The sequence below is a fragment of the Musca domestica genome, unplaced genomic scaffold, assembly GCF_030504385.1.
Source record: "Musca domestica strain aabys unplaced genomic scaffold, Musca_domestica.polishedcontigs.V.1.1 9, whole genome shotgun sequence".
Lineage (NCBI taxonomy): Eukaryota > Metazoa > Arthropoda > Insecta > Diptera > Muscidae > Musca > Musca domestica.
Window position 1 is genome coordinate 13,044,981 of NW_026712435.1, and position 18,709 is coordinate 13,063,689.

Here is an 18,709-nt window from a genome sequence, read left to right on the forward strand (position 1 = left end):
CCATGTCCAAGATAAAAAATAAAGAGTACTTGTGTGTGCGTTTTGTAAAGGGATAAACAAACAAGTGCAAATTGTTTTGTATTTGCCTGTGGAAATGTTCGAATACATTCAAATCCACAAAAGAACCGAAACGATAGATGCCGACGACCGCCAGGCCAGTATCGGCATGATTTGTGTAATCGTGCATTGTGGGCGGTATCGCAGTGAAATTGCGGCAACCATAGACTTTTTGTTTATTTAGTTCTTTGTATGTATGCAAGATCGTCTGTCTGGTTTCTATGCAGACTTCTCCCATGGACACATTGAGATGAATTGTTTAGTTCTATATTGACTCTAGTCGCATTCACATTCAGTTGAACTTTCTCGGATACAGAGAACATTCCATAAACAAGCGAATTGAATCAAATTCCAAAACATTTCTCCGGTTTAAAAAAAAACGCAATGAAACGTCATCGTTTGAACATCAAGAATATTTCAGTGGCCGTTGTAATACTTCTGGCCATATATTTGGTATTTTCAAGTGGTTATCACGACTACAAATCGGATGGCATTATCAAAAATACCAGACCGGAAGATGTTTGGAATTATGTGGCCGATTTCAGTAAAATGAGACTTTTGAATCCATCCATGTATGTATTTGCCAAGTGTGAACAAACAGTACAACAAAAAAAAAATAATCATAAAACACAAGTGACCAGCATCAAAGCTGCAAGTTAATGGATTCTGAAATGAGTTTTCTTGTATTTTTTTGTTTTTTTCATGTTTCACTACATCCGCTCTCTGTCGACTGCTGACTGACATGTGTGCCTAGTTTGAATTTCAAAATATTATCGGATGGCGGCAATACACATGATTTTCGTTATACCGTTGAGTACACTGAACGTCTGAACCACTGGCCATATTGGCTGAATACTGCAAGAGCCAATTTCAAAGTTGTGAAATCGATGCCGAATATTGAACCACAAATTTATTCGATTGAATCTCAACACGAGACGTGTTTTTTCAAAGGCCTTTATTGCCGTAAGTATCTATCATAAGTAATTACAACAAGTAAAAAACAGCTAAGTACCAACCACCATTTGAAAGAAACTTGAAAAATTTAAAATAAACTCCGTCGGAAAATAGCGCTCAAATGAAAACCGTTGTATGCGAAGACGTGGTCCTACATAAGTAATTTGTGTCATAGGCTGTAGTAACTGTTCCGAACTTTATATACGAAATTTGAAACAATTCCAGTGAATGATGTCGCAAAAATCATGAAAATGCCGAATATATGGGGGTACCGTTATATGGGCGCTATACTAAAACTATTTAGATAATTCTCTTCTAGGGAGTAAAGTACTCAGAAGGGACCGCTTGTGTGGATTTTAAGATAATTTAATTGAAAAACTTGGCTGAAATCATCAAAATACCGAATATATGATATCGTGGACCTATATTGACAATTCTCTTCCAGGGGGTAATGTACTCACAAGGAACTTCTTTTGAGATAATTCCATTGAAAAATTTGGCTGAAATCACCAAAATACCGAATATCGGGGGGTACCGTTATATGGGTTCCGTTGAAAAATGTGGCTAAAATCACCAAAATACCGAATATCAGGGGTACCGTTATATGGGGATATACGACATCGTGGACCTATATAGACAATTCTCTTTCAGGGGGTGAAGTACTCACAAAGAACTCCTTGTGTAGTATTTCAGACAATTACAATAAAAATGTGGCTAAAATCATCAAAATTCCGAATATAGGGAGGCTATACAATATCGTGGACCGATATAGTCCATATGACCTGCCTGCAGACAAAAGACAGATCATGATTTTAACTACATCAATCACCGATTTTTTCAAGTTTCGCATTTGAATATTGTAATGGCTTTTGACAAAAATTGCCTATGCAGGTCCACGTCTTCTTATAGCCCCCATATAACGTATCTACCGATATTCGGTATTTTGACGATTTTAGAGACATGATTCACCCGAATTGTTTCAAATTTCGCACCCGATGTTATGACTAAAAATTTTGTATACAGGTCCACGTCTTCGTATAGACCTCATATAACGGTACCTCCCGATATTCGGTATTTTGATTAGTTTAGCGGCATTGTTCGATTATTTTAGCAGCAACTTCGTATTTGAAGATCTTAACTACAGTCTATAACAAAAAACTACTTATGCAGGTCAACGTCATCATATAGCCCCGGATTTTTTTTTTTAATTTTTCAAGTTCCTTTCAAATGGTGAGGGTAGTAAAAATTCGGCCCGGCCGAACTTGGCTTCTTTTTTACCTCTTTTTTTTTTTTGAAAAAGTTAAACTTTTTTCTGTGGCTACTAGAAGCGGTGAGCGATAGAACAGCCATTTCATATTCCCTGCAACATTATGTGTTGGGAGTATTATAAGTTTGATTGGGCCAAAAAGTTTGTAACACCTCAAAATATTGGTGTTAGATTCGATGTTTCTATCACGCCGGGCTGAGTCGAGATGATCGCAAAATATTAAGGGTATGACGAAAATATAATGCTTTGAAAAGTATTTTAATTTTAAACTAAGGGAACCCTTCGCCAGAGCCAATTACGGTGATGCATCTACTTCGTGAAATACCGATTCTCAATTTTTGTAGTTTTTTAGAGGTCGTAGGTGTTTAAATAAACTTTACCGTAAATTGTAGTGTTGTAGGGTATCACGCGCTCGACTGTAGCCTTTGCTTACATATTTTCATGCAGTACGGATAAAAATAAGTTTAAAGAAAATCGATCACAATTTTATGCTAATAATTGCCATTAAACATTTTAACCTTGTGTGGGGGTGGTATCAGAAAGAGTGGACCGACATATCCCCTATTTACGTTAGATCTATGGTTGATAGAAATGCTGAGATACACGATGTTTGAAGAAAATCGCTGCCTTTTTCACGTGAATAATGGTTGTAATTACTTAAAATCCTGATCACTTGTGGTGGAGGCATCAGCAGGAGTAGGCTTATGAATTCCATATTTAAATTAAAATTCTGGTTAATAAAGATATATGAAATTTGAAGACAATATCGAATACTAGAAAGTTAAAATTATTCAAAATGTTGACCCTTTGTGAGGGTGGTACATAAAGGAGTGGCCCGAAACATACCATCTCCAAACTAGATCATGTGTTGGTAAAAATCTTAGGATGTTCCTATTTTGAAAAGAATGGTATGCTCATTTCGAATTTTATTATCAACAATTTGATCCCTTGTGGGGGAGGTACCTGAAGGAATGGTCCGTTCTATCCGGTGTAGAGTTAATAGAAATATTGGGATGTGCGAAATTAAAAGACAATGGGTCTATTATTTTACATTTTATAAGAGTTATGATTATTCAAAATTGTAACCCTTGTGGGGTAGTTACTAGACGGAGTAGGTCGATATTGTCAATTTTCCCACAAATATTAGGATTTGAAAAAATTTGACAAAATCGAATAATACTTTCTCTTTCTATAAGGTAAATTGTTTTCTTTGAAAAAGGGACCGATATTGACCGAAATCAATCTGAGTTTCATAATAACGTTACGAAGTACCAAATTGGACGATATCGGACATTCCGAGAGTTATCGTGGTCAAACATAAGTGAACAGGAAATAGGTTTCCATCTCTGGTTTATGGGAATAGGTTCCCATCTCACCATGCAACAGAGAAACCGACCAGGGCCGTAGGTCAAACGCAGAATATATGATTTAAAAGTCGAGGACACCACCGAAGAAGATGATAGATAATTTCTATCTCATTCTCCCAGAGACTACTCTATTAAATATCTGTGTTATCGAGAGTGTCTTTCCTGACTAGAATAAATTTTTTAGAAACCAAAAAAGAAATTGCCCTTTTACATCAAACTACCTGCAAACTTGGTTTTTGGTTTTAAAAAATAAGCCATGTAAGAATTGCCACAAATACATGTGTAAAAAGTTGTATTGAGTTACTTTACAAAATAATAAATAAGTAAAAAAGAACTTTGAATACCCTACACCAATTGGAAGAAATTTGCAAATTTTCCAAAAAAAAAATCCATTGAAAAATACTGTTAAAATCGTAAAAATACCGAATATGAGGATTAACCGTTACATAGGGTGTGATAGCCATTTAGACCTTCAAATAATAAATTTTAAACAATTCCGGCGAATAATGTGGCAAAATACCGAATAAATTGAGGTACCGTTATATATGGGCTATATGAAGACTTGAACTTGCATAGAATATTTTCTGTCATAGGTTGTACTACACATTACGAACTTCAAATACGAAATTTGAAACAATTTCGGTGAATAATGTCGCTAAAATCATCAAAATGCCGAATATAGAAAGTTACCGTTATATGGGGGCTATTCGATGTGAATGTGAATTTTACGCTGATCCAGAATATATATACTTTGTAGGGTCTAACATGATTATTTCGAAGAGTTACAAACGGAATGACAAAGTAAATATACCTTCCATAGAATGTTGGAGGGTATAAAAATAGGTAGGTCGCTGATGATGTCCGTCTGTATGGTCATAGTACCATGGTCAAACATATGTTGCTATCATGCAAATGTAGTCTACACAGATAGAAGCGTATAAATAGTCACACGTAATCCAACAAAGTCAACAATTTCTTAGAATTCTAGATAAATCAAACATAACTAAATATAGCCAATAAAGAAAGTCTGATACCCTACACCACTTTGCATATTTAGTAGAGCTTCACATAAAAAATAAAAGTTTTTATGGGGAATTTGTGAGAATTAAATTATACCAACTATGACTATAGTTATAATTTAAAATCCAAAGGACTAAATTTGCCAAGGCATTTGTGTCTTTTCAATTCGGACTTGCATTACCTATTTGGTGCACAATTAACTTGAAATCAGATAAATATATATACAGGATGAGATGAAAAACTGCAACCATCTTCAGACTGCTGTCATTTCTAAGCCACTCGTCCGACAGCTGTTAAAATTATCCCAGTGACAAGCGTACAAAAAAGCATTTTGGTGAGAAGTTTCCAGAAAACAAGTTATTCGTGTTGGAATTCTCGAGTGATAGTGTGATTTCTTTATATTTGGCTGGAAAACCACAAGTGGCTATCGTTAGAGCACTCCAGCATTTAGATGTGAATAAATCTTTTGTGGCTTGTACCATCGCTCGTTACCGTGATGCTGGTAGCGTAGCCCGACATCATGGAAGTGGACGGAAGAAAACAGCAACATCAGCAGAAATGGTTTCAAATGTAAAGAAGCAACTTGATCGAAACCCGCGTTGCAGTGGCCGAAAATTGGCTCTTGAGCTGATCATATCACAATATTCCATTCGGCAAATATTGAAAAGCCATTGAAATAGATAGATAGAAAATAGACTCAAAAGAGCTAAAGAGTTGCTTCGCTTGGCCGAAAGTGGTGAACTGCCGAATTTAGTTTTATCCGATGAGAAAACATTCGTAGTCCAGCACTTTGCAAACAAACAAAATGATCGTATTTACTTGCCAAAGAGGTCAGCTGAAAATGTGCATCATCGGTTGGCCACCAGAACTCAAGCGCCGGCCATGGTGATGGTGTGGGCCGCCATAACAGCCAATGGTCGTTCTCCGCTTGTATTAATCGACCGTGGCATCAGAATAAATGCCGAATATTATCGCGAAAATATTCTTGAGGGTGTAAAAAAAGTAACTATGGGTCTATCTCATTTCTTTTTGCCTGTTACAAACAAATGCACAAAGACATAATACCCTGACCACCTTGTGCTGTAGGGTATAAAACGCGTTTTTGGTGGTCGATGAAATTTGCTGATACGTATCCAACACCACCATGATTTCCAAAATATGAAATTACTTCATCCTCATATTCATTAATGTTTCGTTCATTCACAATCTGCAAGTATCTGGAGTAGCCTGTATGAGAAAATTCAAAGAGCTAAAAATGTTGCATATTTTTAGGCGTTCCTATTAAAATATATAACTTTGAGAAAATATAACAGAATAGAGTCCATGCAAAATTGTCATACACATTGTCAGAAACTTAGGAATATATGTGAAATTTCAATTTTCTTTTTCATTCAGGACAACAACAATTAATGTCACATGGGTTAAGAATCATGTTCTGGTTTCAAATGTGTTCGCGTTCACAAAATTGGATGCTTATACTTGTATAAAGAATTTGAGTACTCGATATTTCATAAATTGTTGCCAGCATCTCTCATCTATCAAAAAAAAAGTCTCACACTGTATATGTGAGTTAAAAAAAACTGCAACAAAGTCAAAAGCCATAATTTTTACATTTTTATACCCATGTGTTCGGGGTATTGAAAGTTTGATTGGGCCAAAAATTATGTAACTCCTCGAAATATTGGTTTCCCACATAGGAAAGTATATATGGATCTTCCTATCTCGCCGAGCCGAGTCGATCAAGCTATGTATGTATGTCCGTCCGACCGTTTGTCCATGTTAATTTGTAATCAAGCAACAGGTCGCAATTATGGCCCGATCCTCACGAAATTGAAAATGAAGTTGGGGTTAGTGTCAGGATAGAACCCTATCCTTTATTTGCAGTTGCTCTATAAGCCACAATTATGAACCAATCGAAGCGGAAATTTACATGGAGTTAGAGTTTACGACTGGCCAGAAGCTTTTCAATTTGGAATCAGAAAATTTCCACTAAACCGTGAATATTTTTAATCCGATCCAAATCACAAATACATTCAAAAGTCACTTCTGACCATTAAGTGATGCTGATAAGCAAGAAATCAGATATATAGCAAAATAGGTACAATATATATGTAAAAGAATATATCGTATTTTTTTCTGCTGGACCGATTTTCACAATTCCCATCAATTCGGAATAGTATCTTGCCAGAAACGGATAACATCTAAGAAAATCACGGAAAATATACCAATAAAAAATTAAATATCTTTTGTTCCAATTTTTGCCATTTTTGTCATATTTTTTATCGCATGGGTTTGGACATATGGGGACTTCGACCAAATTGTACGACTATAGCCTCTGCTTACTTGTTTTTTTTTTTTTCAAATGTTATTGAATGAAGCAAAAAAATGTCGGAAATAGCATCAAATTTTAGAAAAGGTTTAGATTTGTTCCAATCGGTCACCTTTGGCACGAATTATGGCCTTCAAACGGTCAATGCAACAGTCATACGCTGCCCGAATGTTGATCAGCTGTATTTTGGTCCATTCCCTGCGAGGCGCTTGCTCGAGGTGATCGACACTTTGGTATTTTTTAGTGCCAACCTTGCTTTCCAAAATACTCCAGACACAATAGTCCGACGGATTGGTATCCGGAGATTTTGGTGGGCATTGTGCGCTGGCAATGAAGCGAGGAAGCACATTTTGTAACCATACTTGGGTGGCGCGTGCTGAGTGCAATGGTGCTGAGTACTGTTGGAATGTCCAAGGTCTGCGGCCAAAATGATTGCGTGCCCGCCCAAGGCTTAAATACAACCTCCAGAATATTTTCGCGATTATTCTGATGCCACGGTTGATTAATACGAGCGGAGAGCGACCATCGGCTCTTATGGCGGCCCATACACACAAATGCTGGAGTGCTCTAACGATAACCACTTGTGGTTTTCCAGCCAAATATAAAGAAGTCACACTATCACACACACGCTTGAATTCCATCACGAATAACTTTTTTTCTGGAAAATTCTTATCAAAATGCTTTAGTACATTGGTAAACAATATAATAAGCTGTCACTGGAATAATTTTAACAGCTGTCGGACGAGTGGCTTAGAAATGACAGCAGTCTGTAGTTGTTTGCAGTTTTCTCATCACACCCTGTATTTAGCTTTAAAATGGACCACAACTTTCGTGTGAAATAGTTTTGAATACCTAACAACAAGACGAAATGCCCCCGATCAAAAACCTATGGCTAATATCTGGGCAGTGCTCTATGACATTATTTCAAAAACAAAATCTTCCAAAATGTATTTGGACAAAAGAGGGCTTCCAACATATTGTAGTGTTGTAGGGTATCACATGGCCGGCCCCGCACGACTATAGCCTTTGCTTACTTGTTTTTCTTGTCGCCTTGTCCTCTTGGTTGCCGAAAAATGCATATCATAAGGCCAATCTTCATAATTTTATATTCATATTTTTCTTGACGTTGTCTAGATTTCGTACCATATTTTAATATATTTTTGGAGGTGGATATAAGAGCCACAATACTTTTGGAAGTTATATCATGGCACGATACAACCCCATGCATGTGGTGTAATATTTTTTTTTTTTTTTTTTTTTTGTTTGAACTTGTTTTAATATATAAACCTCATCTCATTAATTGCCTTTATAAATAATTATAACCCCCTTTTCTTTCACAGTTCATGCGGATAGTGAAGCCAGTTTCGTGGCACGTGATAACGATACTTACTGCACGGAAAAAATACGTTACGAATGTCCGCCTTTCTTAGGAGCAGCCTGCAAACGAGAACTGGAATTTCAACGGAAGGCAGTTATTCATAATTTGACAGTTATATTCAACCGAAAACATTAAAGTCGCTTGGTATTTTTTTTTTTTTTTTGATATTTTTATAGATTTATTTAAATTCAACCAAATAGTAACTCTAAAACATTCTAAAAACTAGGTTTGTTGTATTAATTTCAAAAGTGAACGAACTTAATAGTTAGATATGTATTAGAATAGAATTATATACTACAATATAGTATTAAAAGAAAGAAAAAAAGAATAAAAACAGCGACATATATAACAACATTTTGCTTTTGGAAATGTAGTCACATTGTGTTTGTTTAAATTATATACTTAATATGTAATAATAAAATTTGTATATGTTTTGTTAATAAATTTATGAAATTTGTGTTTTCTTTTTAACTCTAATAAAATGAAAGAACGAAAAAGTAATGCGAAGACATGTGTGATTGTTTTAATAAAATGCAAATTTTGCTAAAAACAATTAATTTAAGAATAAAAACAAATTGCTAAAAATATAATTAATTTATTTTAAAGCATTCCAATTGAGCAAATTATTTGCTTTTCAAAATATATTTAACTTTTTATACATTCAACAATTTGTGGACTATTTTACAATTTATTTATTTTTATTTCAAATTTTTGTATGTTTCAAACACGTTCTTTTCGACTTATATTACAAATACAGTAGAATATCTCTGATCTGAACAAAACCCTAAAGAAATGTATATTCTGAAATATATATCCTTTGGTCTGTTCCAGAACTGCAAGAATGTTAACGTTTTTACTATGATTTTCCGATTTTTCCTTTTTGATATCGAAGAAAATTGCAAAACTAGTAAATTCTTGCATGTTCTGGAACAAAGCACTTTCCAGCTGCTCAATTCTCGTTCTATAAAGATGTGAAATGAAATCTTGTATTAAGAAAAGAAATGTCAAATGAACAATTTTATAAAGGAAATAATTTTCATTTCTTTTGTTTATAGAGCAAGAATCCAGAAACCGGAACACATTTAAATTAATAGTTACCCATATTTTTATGTGAACATTTTATTGGATTGCTTGAATCCGTAATAATTCACGCATCATTGCCTATATTCATTTAATAACAAAAAATTCAGCCCCAGACTTTACAACGTTCCACAAATCAAGTTAAACATTTCTACTGTTCGTTCAATACGATTTTTTTCAAAAAAATACGGAGTTAAAAACGAAAAATAACATTCATACAGTAATGATGTAAAACAGGAATTTGATGCAATACAAATAAAAATTTAATTAAAATCTTTAAAATCACTTCTATCCATTTTAATATGAATGGTACTTGATTCGATGTAAATAATTGCGTTGAAGTTCATAAAGTTCTCTTGGTATAGAATTTGTAATAAAACACTTTTATAGGACATAGGCCTTAGTCGGTCCCTTCGAATTCATGACAATATATAGGAGTTAGGAGTTTGGTGTATTAATAATTCAAATTTTCCTACTCTGTTTTAGGAATATTTATAGCCGAAAACTAGAAGAGAACAAACGTGGGAGGAACCAGTGCGAAATGACACTTCATGTCGGTCTAATATATCAGTGATGTGTATGCTTTAGGTAAATTGCCAAATGGAAACCCTTTTGGAAATATTTGATTATCAATGCAGGATGCAGTCATTGTCATTGAGTTATTTGTCATCTTCAAATAATCAAATGATTCTGATTGATGCTATGCTAAAAAATGGCAAATATTAATAGTGTTCCTTGTATACTTTTTCTGAAAGTATTAAAACAAACTTAAATCTCTGCAATAAATATTTAATATTTTCCGACCTCACAGACTCATCCATTTGAAGATTTCCAAAAAATATTTTTTTATCGATATTAATTTTAATTGTATTTTTCCCAAATTGTTTTTTGAAGTATACTCCATTTATTTAATTTATTGTTAAATTTCGTAATTGTATTTATTTATCCATGTTGGAATTTGTACTTGAATTCATTTTGGTGTTTTTTTTTTTTTTTTTTTTTTTTGATTGGTTATGAAGAAATGAAATTAAAAGAAAGATGTAAATGATTTGCATTTAATTTGTACTAGGATTGAATTCTCTCTCAAATATATATGATTTCTAGAGCTAAAATTAAAAGACTGATAAAGCATTTAATTGAATTAAAATAACTAAAATGCATTACTTTCGAAAAAGTAATAGAAACACATATATTAAAAAAATTAATAATTATAATTGCTTCTCAGTCACTGTCATTTGTTACCTGGGTCAAGTCTAAACGACGTCTTCTTTTACTCGATTGCTTTGTAACTGCGGACGAAGTTAGACTTTTAGAAACCTGCGTTTGTATTTCTCTGTCTTGATTGGCATTTGTGGTAAACCATTTCGTTAATTTTGTTGCTTGGGTCGTGGTGGGACATCTTTGCTTGGGTGATTTCTTTAAATTCGCATATTGTGTGTTGGTCAATTGTTGTGCATTGGGTTGTTGTTGTTGTTGGGGTTTTTTACTCGGAGTACCAGCCTCTGAGTTATTGCCACTATCCTCCTGAGAACTTGTAACATTTTGTGTTAGACCTCCCTGAAAATATTTGGTGATTTTATTATGCTGGGGTTGTGGTTTTTGTGTGTGATGCACTGGCGAGATTTCTCCATTTGAATGTAGACGCAAAACACTACCGAATGTACCATTGTTTGTTATTTCAAATATCTCATCTTCATTTACAGAAGATGGCGCCAGGGAACGTATACGCTTTTCCTGTTGGGCCTTGGCTTCGGCAATAGCTTCTATCGGATGATGCGGTACTATGGGCACTTGTACTCTTGTTTTTTGTGCGTTATTTCTCAATGGCTGTGTATTGCTACTCTTTGCAGTCTTGGCCGTGGCAGACAAATCGCCGGCTTCCTTATCGCTGACTTTTGTTTTTTGCTTTTTATTCGGAGGCTCAAACATATTTTCCAAGATGTCCAAACAACTTCGATCTCTCTGTGACTTCTTCCCCTTGCTGGCATTTTGTGTCTTTGATGTAGCATAATGTTGTTGTAACTGCTTGACTTCAGACCCAAAGATTTTGAAACCTTCGAAGGGTGCGCTAGGCTCTTCATTAATATTGGCATTTTGGGAACATGGCATTGGAGTCAAATCTGAACAATTACTAAAGAGATCAGGAGATTTGGCACTTGCACGTGTGTTTTGTTGTCCCAATAGTTGTGAAAATGTGGGCACTTGACTAGCCACCTCCTCGGGTTTATTTCGTGTTTTCCTTGGCTTGAGGGCTCTTGTGCGACGACTGGTAGCAGTTGATTGCAGCGAAGAGAGCTGTTCGTTTTCTTCGGATTCCGACAGAACAATAACGTCGCTCTTATTGGCCTTGGTTGTACTTGATGTTGAAGTTGGTGGAACAAATACAACCTCTGAATCGCCAAAGAAACTATTAATTGATGAAGGAATTAGAGAATTTCTTGCAGGAACTGGCGGTACAAGAAAAGATGTAGATGTGGATTTCCTTTGGCTATTACTTTCTGAAGCACCAACACTACTTAGACGCTGAGCACATTGCAAAGGATCAAAGTCTTGTGAGCACGTCATCGAAATAATGGGCGCTTGTGTATCGACAATATCATTTTCATTGGACTTGGTGCTCTTCGCCTGGGCATTTGATTTTTGCCCATTAGTCTTATTTTCCTGCTTATCGTGGGATGTCTTTTTAGCTTTGGGTTTTTCATTGTGAAACAATGCATTTTTTGCAGAAAGTCTGCTGGGACAACCAGCCGACCTTGTTGAACGTTTTGCACTGCGTGTATCTCTGGTGTAGATAACGACCCGATCAATATCAAGTTCTCTTTTTATACGTTCCAAAGTTGCTGTCATCTCCTTTGTTGTCGGTCGTTTTATAGACGACGTCGATGATGTTGTTTTTGGTGGATTATCTTCTGGTTCAGTTTTAATAACGACATTGGGATCAATTGTGGTGGATTTTTTAGTTGATTCAGTAGAACTACTGTTTCGCGTGGTGAGACTTTTCTTGGCTTTGTTCGTGGCAGGAGAGGTTGCTGTTTCTGATGTAAGATCAATTTTTCTTATCGATCTGGATGTGCGTGGTGTCAAATCATTCGATTTTTTATTACTTTCAGACGAATTGTCAGGACATTTATCCTTATCATTTGTTCCGCGCTCTATCGAAGAAGTTTCATTTCTTTTGTTTTCTTTATCTGTGCTTGTCTTTGAAGAACTGTCTCTTTTCTTTTCATTTGACGTATCTCTTGGTGATGATTTTTTGTTTGTTTCACTAGAACTTCTAGACCCTTGTTTGGGAGTAGTCACCTCCTCCACTTCATTTTTACGCCTTCTACTACTATTTATGCAACGATTATCATCGGCATGACGAGTCCTCCGCTTCGGTGTAGTTTCGTTTTGAAATTTCAGATTTGTTGCAACATCTGCTTTCAATCTGTCGATTTCATTGCGCACACATTTATACTTTCTTGTCGTTTTATTTGATGTTTTATCACTCGATGTCTTTTCTTTTTCGTTGTTCTCGTTACTTGCGTTAGACGTTTCATTATTTTTCCCGTTTTCATCGTCGTCTGTGGATAGGTCAACAATATTCGCTTCATCGCCAGGATCATTGCAAATTTCTGGAACATCTTCAGTATCCTCAGAGTCAGAGACCAGCAGCAAAGGTGACATCAAAACTGCCTCATCAGAATTTTCTCTTGTTGTAGGTGGTTTATCGTGCACTACAGGCGGTGGAGGTGAGTAATTAATGAAAGCCACTTCGTCATCAACATCACAAACTGATTCCAATTCCTTTTCTTTCAGCTGATTTTGTTGTTCTTGCAATTTTGCTTGCTCTTTCTTTTTTTGCTCTAATTTTTGCTTTTGAATTTCCTGTTGTTTTCGCCTCTGTCGACAATACTCCTCGAATAATTCCTGGGTATCCCGTACTCTATCATCTTGACGATTTTGAGACGATATCTCTACACTACTGTTTTCAGAATTCGTGGCAGTTTGTTTTTCACGAAATACATCCAAATTAATTTTATAACGATCCGGTGTGACCAAAGGCAAATGTTGCTCATATTGGTGGCAGTAGCGGCGTAGACGAAAGTTTCTAAAATAAAATACAATTAAAAACGTGTCATGAGAAGAAAAATATTCATAGAAAATACTGTGGACTTTTAATTTATATTAAATTAAAAACAAAACTAATATATTACATGCATATATTTTGCCTCATATCTTGACATACTTGCAATAATCAGCTAAACGTTCTCTCTTAAGGAAATATTCTTCAAGATCCACTTTTTTGTATGTTAGCTCCTTCGCATCGGGAAGTTTGAATTTGTCTTCGAATTGTTTAAAATTTGCATAACGTGGTTCCAAACGTCCACCAAGTTTGAGAATATTATGGAGAAGTTTAAGATCGCTCTAAAAAAGATGAACAAGAACTTAAAGGTTTATATGCGTAGGTCATTTATTAGTCATTACTTACTGTTATATCTACACTTGAGATCAATATATTGATTTTCCGTTCATAGTGTTTTAACAGCATTGACATGCAGAAAGTGTTGTTTAGCATTTGCCCTCGATTGTCCAAAATAATGTAGTCAAAGTCGAATTTACTCAAATCGTCGATTGTCCTCAGCGTACTCCATTTGGCCAGATATATGTTATGTGGGGAGTCCGTAGTATCTTAAATTAAAGCAAACAAAACAGATGTGTGAGTATTATATCTTAATAAGTAAAAAGCGTCAAGTTATCGATAAAATATTAATAGTGTGATTCAAGGAAATTATATTTAAAACTTTAATTGCTAGAAAAATGTTTTCTATAGCTACCAAAAGATTACAATTTTTTCTGAGTGTACCGAGCTTCTGCAAAATTTGCGATTGTGTGTATTGTTTCGAAAAAAAAATACAAAACAAAAAATTTCAAAATCAATGATTAAAAGAAATTCACATTGTGGGCGCGCATTAAATATTTAAAAAGTTTCGCCAGGGAATCGCGTCTAATAGCTTCTGTGCTGCATCACAGTAGTTATTCACACCTGCTTTACCTCCCGGTTCTTTACATAAAATTCTTCCAGACCCAAAGAATAACAAGTAAAAAAGCTGTAAGTTTGGCCGGGCTTCGAATACGACTTTGAATACCCACCACCATATGGAACAAATTTGGCAATTTTCAAAAAAAAAAAAAAAATAAATAAATAAAAAAATAAAATCCATTTAAATTTCGGTAAAAATCTTAAAAATACCGAATGTGGCCGTTATATTAGGGTCTATTCGACGACGGGGACCTGCATAAGCAACTTTTGTCATAAGCCATTACAATATTCAAAACTTGAATAATTATTCGGTGAATAATGTAGCTAAAATCCTCAAAATACCGAATATAGAAAGGTACTATTGTATGGTGGCTATACCAAAACCTGGACCTGCACAGATAATTTTCTGTCATAGGCTGTAGTATCCATTAGGAATTTCAAACAGCAAATATGAAACAATGGCGTTGAATAATGTCGCTAAAATCATCAAAATAACGAATATAGGGAGGAACCGTTATATGGGGGCTATACGAAGACATGGACCCACATGGCCCATTTTCAATACCAAAAGTCCTGCAGACATAATATAGTTTTGAGTAAAATTTCATCAATCTACTTCATTTCATTCGGAAGCTAAAGTGATTTCCACAGACGGAAAGACGGACGGACATCGCTAAATCGACATAGAATTCTATGCTGATCAAGAATGTACTTTGTGGGGTCTAAAATGTATATTTTGAGGTGTTACAAATTGAATGACAAACTTGGAGGGTATGAAAACGAAAACTGGACACAACATGCAAATGATATGTGACACTCGCTTTTGTCGAAAATGGACCAATCGACCCATTACCCATAATTACCGAAGCAAAAGTCGTATCTTACACTGACGATGTGGTACTGCTGATTGCGGGAAAATACCTGCAATCTATCTCATATCTAATGTAAGTAGCTCTTGGCAAACTATTAAGGTGGGCAAAGATGGAGAGTGGAACGATGCGGAGGACTTCTGCACGAAATCCTAAAGTTACGAAAGTTAAGTTAATGATTAAGCAGATGAATTGGCAAAACGTAGACTGTAACACAAGGGCCGTGACTTCTAAGTGGAGTAACAACGACTCTGAGTATTGCAGGCTTTGTCAAGACGAGTAAGAAACTAAACTACTTTGTTACTGTCCAACTCTTTTCGGTGTTAGACATGGGCTCATAGGGAAGAAAATTCTTCACGATTTGTTTTCATACTCCAAAACTGACCCAGAAGTTATTCTTCATTTCATTCGTGGATTTGAAATTATTTCGTTATATTTTCTATTGAATTTTAGGTTGAACACAATGGACCAGCAGCCTCCGAGTGGAATGGTTGTTATAAGGCAACCGCGCATCCTTTAATCTAAACTATTACCATGTTTAACAGTTTAATTATAATATGAAACTGCTCGAAAGTTATGCGAAATGTTATGCGAAAGCTGTTTCCTTATCTTGAGTAAGATTTTGGTATCCGTTCTGCTCTAAAAAATACTATCAAGTAAAACCATCTTAAAACAACAGTGGGTCGTTAGAACAACTACCACAATTCACAAACAAATCAACTTTTTAAAAAATAAACAATGAATAAAGTTGTTACAAAGTTACAGAATAGTACTACTGAAATCGGACGGTGCTTACTTCTCATTATATGCACACCCATATATACATATATAATATACAAGAATACTAACGCCAATATCCAATTGACCAATTTCGTTGAAAAATGAGGTCAAAACCTGGGAAATATCTAAAACAAGGCGGTCACACTATATGGCGTTATAACAAAAGCAGAGACCGATGATTTTTTCATTTAAATGTGACATGTTCGACACTCCTGTTGGAAATTTTCTCAAAAAAATAATTTTGGTTTGAGGTTTTCACATATATGTTTGGGAACTTCTGTTTAATCTCTGATTGTGAATTGCAAACCACACATTCATTTTAGAGCAAAAAAGCCATACGATAAGACCTAAATATGTATTTAAATATTTATAGTGTTTATATTAATGGCTATCTACACTTTATACTTTGTAATTTAGTTTTTTTTTTTATGATTAAGCAGAGGGTTTTCCATACGTTTTCCACAATCTACGAATTCCAATTGGATATAATAGTTATTCTAATAAGATTCAAAATTGTTTACAGTACTAATTAATGCCTATACCTAACTAAGTATTACAATTTATAGTTGTTTATTTTTTCATTCAGATGAATCAACACAAACGTTCATGAATACGAACATTTTGTTTGAATTTCACAACAACTACCTAATATTAAAATAAAAGCCACACTTTCATTTATGTAAATCTGAATAGCGTTTGACAATGAATAATACATGTATATTATTATGGTGGTAGAATGTGAAATAAATTACGAAACTATACACTACTACAAAAAAAAAATCAAACGTTTTTTATACTCTTACCCTTGTTGTCCTTAATGACTGTAACACTGCAATTGGTCAAAACGCTGAAATGGAACTCCCATCCATGAATATAAAGATCATCATTTTGCACGACTATCAGTGATTTCTTATTGCCACAAGCAGAATCCAACAGCACAGCTACCGCGGCTTGTTTACCCAATCCACTTTCGTCGTTGTAAACACAAAATTCTCCCTTTGCCAGAAAATTATGCATGAATTGGATGGCATCGACCTGGAACTGCTTAAGATATTGCCGTACATGCCCCAGAATTTGGGCGCGGAATGATAAGCGCACCGGAACCGGCGGATGATCGGCCACAAAATGAAACATTTTGTTATTTCTACCTCCCGGGGTTGTGAGCTAGTTGCAGGTTGTGCGTATGGGGTCAATTCCTTTGCTATTCCTGTTGCTGCTATTGTATGTAGTGTAGCGAGAGATAAATGGCCACCAATATGTAAAGTAATTTTAAATAGAAAAATATCACAAACATGGAAAAAGAACCGATAAGCAAGGACGAAGGAGTGTCTAAATTTTCCTGATTAATTCGATAGGTCGTAAAAAACGGCATATGTAATTTTATTTCTTGTTTCTTCGAGGTCGTCGATGTTCCACAAGTTTCTATTTTTCTATCTTTTTGCAATTTGTCTCTTTTTGCGTTTTCTTTTTGTAATCGTATTTACAAAATTTAGTTGCTTCGGAATTTCAGTTTTTCTTGCTCACAAAATTTCGGAAGTTTTAAGCACAAGTTTTAATTTGCCGTTGATTTGCTTAATTATTATTTCGATAAAGTTTATTTAGGTCAGTCATTTGAAGCGGAGAGAAATTGAAAAATGAAAAATTAAACGTAGACGTAGCTCTTCTTTGTTACGTGTGGGTTGTTTTTGTTTTGTAGCGCTGCGTCTTTTCTCTGCTGGCGTCGCTGCTTTATTTTCTTGGTGTGACTGTTTGATTTTCTTTTTGTTCTTTTGTTGTTGTAACCGTATTTTTGGAGCTATGGTTGGTTTTTTATATTACAACGTGATAGCACATAGTTGTTGTTGTTTTTCTTTGTGGGTAGGTAGGAGGTTTCCCGCCATTTTTATTTTCTCACTGCACCCACAGTGAAATAATTACTTCACTTCTATTTCGATGCTCTTTTCAATGAATTTTGAAGGCCGTAAATTACAACAATAAATTGAATTTGCTTAATAAAATTTATTTTAATTCATTAATTTCTATATTTAATAAATAATTTAATAAAATAATATATTTTCTTAAGGCACAAAGGAGAAAAACAAAATATCAACTTTCTTCTTCTAGGGATAAAGGAGTATAAAGTCGAGACGGCTGGAATAACGGCGTTAACTACAAAAGACAATGTCTGCGCCAAGTCATCTACATGGCAGCTGTGAAAATAAATTGTGACATTTCCTACAATAGCTCTATTCCTGTACTGCAAAGGGGGCTACTGTAAAAACAATTTTGACAGTATGAACGATGGTATATTAAGGAGGTAGAACAGCTTCGTAAAACTACAGAAATACAGCCTTGAGGCTATGTCCGCTTCCTGTCAAATTTGCATGCAACAAGTAATTTTCATTTATTCAATATTTTTCCTCATTTTTAAAATCAGCTAAACAATATAAAAAATCAATGAAACGCCTTTGGAAAGTAAATGAAAAAGGCAATTTCGAAATTGTTTGGTTCAATGACATGATAGGAAACTGTTTATGATTTTGATAATGAGAAGTTGTCAAATGCATGGTAAAATTAAGAAGGAAAAATCATTTCAAAGAAAGCAT

General features: G+C 34.9%; 2 protein-coding genes across 2 annotated transcripts; one reads left to right on the forward strand and one right to left on the reverse strand.

Moving 5' to 3' along the window:
• The first annotated feature begins 300 nt into the window (after positions 1–300).
• On the forward strand, positions 301–8,816 carry LOC101893219 (uncharacterized). Its single transcript, XM_005188719.4, has 3 exons — positions 301–629; positions 812–1,020; positions 8,335–8,816. Exons 1-3 carry the CDS (start codon positions 442–444, stop codon positions 8,505–8,507), a joined length of 570 nt encoding a protein of 189 aa, XP_005188776.2. The 5' UTR covers positions 301–441; the 3' UTR covers positions 8,508–8,816.
• A 243-nt stretch (positions 8,817–9,059) lies between these two features.
• Positions 9,060–17,399, reverse strand: LOC101893545 (protein suppressor of underreplication). Its single transcript, XM_011296357.3, has 4 exons — positions 16,928–17,399; positions 13,924–14,123; positions 13,681–13,859; positions 9,060–13,542 (listed from the first exon to the last, which is right to left on the reverse strand). The coding sequence occupies exons 1-4, from the start codon at positions 17,256–17,258 to the stop codon at positions 10,674–10,676; spliced, it is 3,579 nt and encodes a 1,192-aa protein (XP_011294659.2). The 5' UTR covers positions 17,259–17,399; the 3' UTR covers positions 9,060–10,673.
• Positions 17,400–18,709: the final 1,310 nt, after the last annotated feature.

Bases quoted from the DNA above. Each gene is read 5' to 3' on its own strand.
- LOC101893545 (XM_011296357.3), bottom strand. From the start codon at position 17,258: ATGTTTCATTTTGTGGCCGATCATCCGCCGGTTCCGGTGCGCTTATCA. The intron at 13,860-13,923 runs GTAAGTAATGAC...CATCTTTTTTAG, and splicing joins TCTCAAGTGTAGATATAACA to AGCGATCTTAAACTTCTCCA. The intron at 13,543-13,680 runs GTATGTCAAGAT...ATTTTATTTTAG, and splicing joins CGTTTAGCTGATTATTGCAA to AAACTTTCGTCTACGCCGCT.
- LOC101893219 (XM_005188719.4), top strand. From the start codon at position 442: ATGAAACGTCATCGTTTGAACATCAAGAATATTTCAGTGGCCGTTGTA. The intron at 630-811 runs GTATGTATTTGC...ATGTGTGCCTAG, and splicing joins AGACTTTTGAATCCATCCAT to TTTGAATTTCAAAATATTAT. The intron at 1,021-8,334 runs GTAAGTATCTAT...TTTCTTTCACAG, and splicing joins TTTCAAAGGCCTTTATTGCC to TTCATGCGGATAGTGAAGCC.